A 5,075-nucleotide genomic window follows, 5' to 3' on the forward strand; every position below is an offset into this window, starting at 1 on the left:
GAGAACAACATTTTGTCACGTGCTTTCCTTATCCTATGATTTGTCAAACGTGAAATACAGCGATTGGAATAACATGGTACTGAAATTGACACCTTCGACTAGGATTGGCTAAAAGTTTTACATCTGAGGTTTAACGTGCCCAGATGCTGTTTTATAAAGAAAACAGACTACAAAAAGGTTTAGATACCAATCATAGATGGCAGGACCAGTGCTGAAGTGGAAAGAAAAATTCTTTTTTAATTTTGAAAAAAAAATTTCTTCACAGAGGGTGCTTATTTACAGTCTAAAATGTATTTTAGGATTTTTTTTATTGAATTCCTCTTTAAACTTCATTAAATAACACAATTTTGTATAAATAATTGAATGTTATGCTACTATTTACAAAAATAAAATCTGAAATCCAATAAAAGATAAGTTTTCACTATAATTTTCTTCAATTCACAAATGTGATTCTGCCCTCACGAAAAGATCAAAATGGCCATGGCAGGTAACAGGTTAACAGTACTGGCTAGAATGTTTGATATGTATATGATTTTATTATGTTTTCACTGTGAAGCATAGCAGAGTGGGACATACTGGTTTGCACCTGTCTTTCCATCTGTTTGTGAATTTGTCCCAGTCTTGTGAGTAGGTTATCTCAAGGTTAGATGGATGTTTCAAATGGTACATAAAAACTCTACTCCCAATCTTGTAGGTAGTCACTACATTATAAAACTTGGGGGACTTAAGCTTATCATATAACATTCGTGGGGCATAGGTGTTTATAAATACAATTTGCACTTGTTATTTTTTCTTATTGTAATACTTTAATTTTAGAGATTTTTTTTTTTTTTTACATTGTTAGCTTAGTATATTGATTTAGGACTAACTTAAATCTCCCAAGCTGGCTTAAACTTGAGATATTACTAGGTTTTCAGCCAAAAATATAATTAACAGTGAGGTTACCCAACTGCTGAAACAATGCATTCTAATCTTTAGAAGTAAGAATGTGAGAAAAGTATGTGGGATTAGTTTTATTATTACTGGACAGATTGTTAGTTTTGATCCATGTAGTAGACAGCTTGACCTGATTGGAAGTTAGTGAGTAATATTATCTGGAATGAGGCTTGTAGGTATTTTCAGAAACTTCTTCATGATTTTCTTTTCTTTTTTTTCAGGGGGGGGGGTATGCTTTCTCTAAATAAAATATACATGTATAGATTAAAGACTTGTAATGTCCAAGAAAACACTGAGTAAAATAAGTATGGCATCAAGGTTACATAAATGATACTCTGAAATTATTAGGCTCCAAAGTAGACAGTCTTTATAAATTATTTGTAACATTTTAGATAGTAGCTGTAATTTATTTGAAATAAAACATCTTGTTATTCTTTTGCCATAACTAGCTTACCAAAAGTAAATGAAGGAAAAATTCATGAAAACTGATTCAACATGTATATACTAGATAAATCTTAAATAGAAAATGTATCTTGAAAATCATAAACCTTTTGTATACTATTAATTACAATGTTCTGGCTAAAAAACTATAGGCCATGTATGGTTTTGCTACTTTAATTTTATAGGATGGGGTTATAGTGTTTTTTTTTTCTTTCATAATAGATACTACCACAAGTCCGAATTCTACTTCAGGAGTTATGCAAGCTTCATAATTTGCCTGAACTGCCTAATCTTGAAGCACTAGAAGGAAACTACATGTTTCATGTAAGTTGTTTAAACAAAAACTTGTGGTTGTAAATAGTCATTAATCTGCTGTGTTAATAAACGAAATGTCATTAGTTTTTACCTTCTTGTGTATTTCATAGATATTTTTCAAATTTGTTATATTCTAAAACGATTCAAGTTAGTGATCCTAAAAAGTTGTTCCAAAACTGAAGTTATTGATTTTTATTACTAAACTATAGGATACTAATCAAGCTGCTAAAATACAACTAAACAAACCTTTTTGGATGATGGAAATGATTAAATTGAAGAATATGATATACAGACAATTTTGTTTATAGACAAAAGTTGCAAATAATCTTAATCCAAAAAACATTTTCTCTGGGGCCCGGCATGGCCAGGTGGTTAGGGCGCTCGACTCGCAATCTGTGGGTCGCGAGTTCGATTCCCCGTCACACCAAACCTGCTCGTCCTTTCAGCCGTGGGGGCGTTATAATGTGACGGTCAGTCCCACTATTTGTTGGTAAAAGAGTAGCCCAAGAGTTGGCGGTGGGTGGTGATGACTAGCTGCCTTCCCTCTAGTCTTACACTGCTATATTAGGGATGGCTAGCACAGATAGCCCTCATGTAGCTTTGCACGAAATCCAAACCAAACAAACAAACATTTTCTCTGTAACTTTCTGAATAATTTTCTAAACAATGTTTGTAATTTTAGCCGTGCTCTGTGTAATTAAGTAATGTATAATACTAAAATTTGAATTATATATGTACAATTTGATACCAAACTTATAATGTTATAGTTTTCAGGACAGAGTAATATATGGTTGATCTTCAGTTTGAAAGCTTAACTCATTATAATGTATTTGCTGAGGCAAAGAATAATTTTATTACCTTCAATCTTATTTTGTTATAGAGCCATCAAATAGAAAATTAGACCCTTCTTTCCACACCCACCTGTCACTCAGAAATTGCCAATAGTTCTCTCTGACATTAAGTACTATAATATTTATAACCAATAGCAGGTGTATTATATTACGTTATTTTCCGTACAGAGAATTGTCAATTTCAATTCAAGCTTTATTCCCAATGGAAACATACCAATTAGCTTAGTTGAATTTTTAAAAACTCTTGTTGCATAGTTAGAAAGGCAGAAAAATTGTGATATGTATGGGACATTGTCTGTATCTGCATATTATTTGTTGCATTATTTAATTAATTAAAAAAATTAGTGCAGTACTACCATTAGTGTAGTTTATTTCTTGTTTTCCATGTGTAATCTTTATTTATTATTATAAAAATAATTAGAATGTAAAAATTAGAAACTTTTGAGGCTAGTTAAGGTTAGATTAAGTAAAATAAATAATATGATTATAATAAATTTTCATGAGATACGCTCGCGAGTAGCTCTTCCATAATGTAATTCAATAGCATAACATGAACTGCATGGCCGTCAGGTGATTTATAGTTATAATGGCATAAATAGTTGTTAGACATGGTTCAATGGACAATAAAGTAATAAAATGTAAGTATAAAAAGATGTATACTGTTACAAATTTAAAGCTATTTAGGATAAACAAATGTATTTTCATTTTACAATTTGAAGTCGTTCTAGAAAGAAGAAAAAAGGGTGTAATTTAGATTCCTTTTTTTTTAGTGGTTACAAGATTGGTCAATTTGACCAACCTTTTATAAACTTGTTAGAGAAAACAACATATAAAATATAATGTTTTTACTTAAAAAAAAATTAAAATTTATTTAGGAGGTTTAAGAGATTATGCAGATGAAATTTGAGATTTCTGAGATGGAGAAAAGCATTTTTAATCTTAATGTGTAAATTAATTTGCACTTGTACTTGAAAAAAGACTATATGTTCATGGACGAAACTTTACTGAAAATAATTCCATAAAAGTTTGCCAAATTTTGTGAAGATGCCATACTGTATTAAAAGTTAATAGTATGGAACCTAAAATGTGTACAAAATGGTTACGAGGATGGTCAAATTGACCGACCTCATAGCAAAAGAGTTAATAAAATGCAGTCCACAAATAAGGCTTCTTTAAGTGCAGTATATGAGTAGCTATCATTTAGAAATCTTTACAAATTTTTTCTATTGTTTGTTTATTCAAAATCTAACTTTGCCCTATTCCTTAGAAGAGGATACACTAAACAAAGTCACTATTACTTCATTTGTCAGCAACTTTTTATTCTCAATATTAGTATGACTAGCATAAAATACCTGTGCTCTGATGCAGGGTTCAGATTCACATAGACTCCAGTATACTAACCAAGCTCCTCCATTATCCCCAATTACTTCTATAGGTACTCCAAGGGGGACCCAATTCCCTTGCAATACCCAAGCACCTGTGCCAAGTTTGGTTTCACTAGCTTGTGAGTGGGGATATGAATACAGTTTCAAAAATGATTCCAAGGGGTTTAAGAACACAAGGTCCACTGCCAAATTCAAGTTCAACAACCTTGCAAATCTACTCCTAGACCGAACCCCCCCCCCCCATCATATTTGATGACATTCCAAGTGCATTTTAAATCCTGGTTGAGGGCTACCCCAATTTTCCCAGTCAAGTTTTGTCTCCTTCTAGCTTCAAAACTCTAGGAAGAGTTTGGAGACAAACAAATTCACAAACACATGGCATGAATTAGAATAGAATACAGAGTGGTATTTAGCATATTTCATATGACATACGTTAATATATACCCAAATCAGTTGAAAGTAATAGTCAGAAATTACTTTTAAATTTGAATATTCTTTTTCAGTAATAACACTTTTATTGTTATATACAGTACCGAATTTATGTATTCACTGTTTAAAACTGATTGTATTAACCCAGATAACTTTAAATCACATGGCTGCACATAATTATTTTAATGCCCAAAACACCTTTAGTTAGTAAATGAAGAAAATGAATTATTTACTGTGTGAATTTTCTTTGATATACAATTTATTTGTTAAAGCTCTACCCAGACTTTTTCATTGCTTCTACTTTATGAAAGTATGCAAGTACATAATACTCTTGAAATATGTCACTATAGCTACATGCTTAGCAATAAAACTATAGTCATGTGCAATTTCATATTATTTAACTCTCCCAACACAGGGGATGATCAATTTGGCTGAGTCATGTGACCTTTTTCTACTCGTTTAAAGTTGATATAAATTTAATACGTATAACTCTCTATATATTGGGTATATCTTCACGAACTTTGGCAGTCTTTACAGTTAATATTACAAGTCTTTCTCATACAAAAAGTCATATTTCTTAGTGAAGTATTTTTAATAAAATAAAGTTTTGTCCATGAATATATTGAGTATTTGTTTTGAATAGTCAGTGTGAAAAGTAATTTTCGTGTTAAGATTAAAAATACTTTTGGTCATCTCAAAAATACTCAGATTTCCTTTG

General features: G+C 31.2%; 1 protein-coding gene across 1 annotated transcript in view; it reads left to right on the forward strand.

The window, feature by feature from the left end:
* Positions 1-5,075, forward strand: part of LOC106472830 (ubiquitin-conjugating enzyme E2 Q1-like) — a 36,594-nt gene that overhangs the window by 3,622 nt on the left and 27,897 nt on the right. Inside the window, exon 3 of the mRNA XM_013933498.2 lies at positions 1,600-1,701. Within this exon, the coding sequence (XP_013788952.1) occupies positions 1,600-1,701 (102 nt within the window). The remainder of the gene's footprint in view (positions 1-1,599; positions 1,702-5,075) is intronic.

The sequence above is a fragment of the Limulus polyphemus genome, unplaced genomic scaffold (genome assembly GCF_000517525.1).
Source record: "Limulus polyphemus unplaced genomic scaffold, Limulus_polyphemus-2.1.2 Scaffold5644, whole genome shotgun sequence".
Classification (NCBI taxonomy): domain Eukaryota; kingdom Metazoa; phylum Arthropoda; class Merostomata; order Xiphosura; family Limulidae; genus Limulus; species Limulus polyphemus.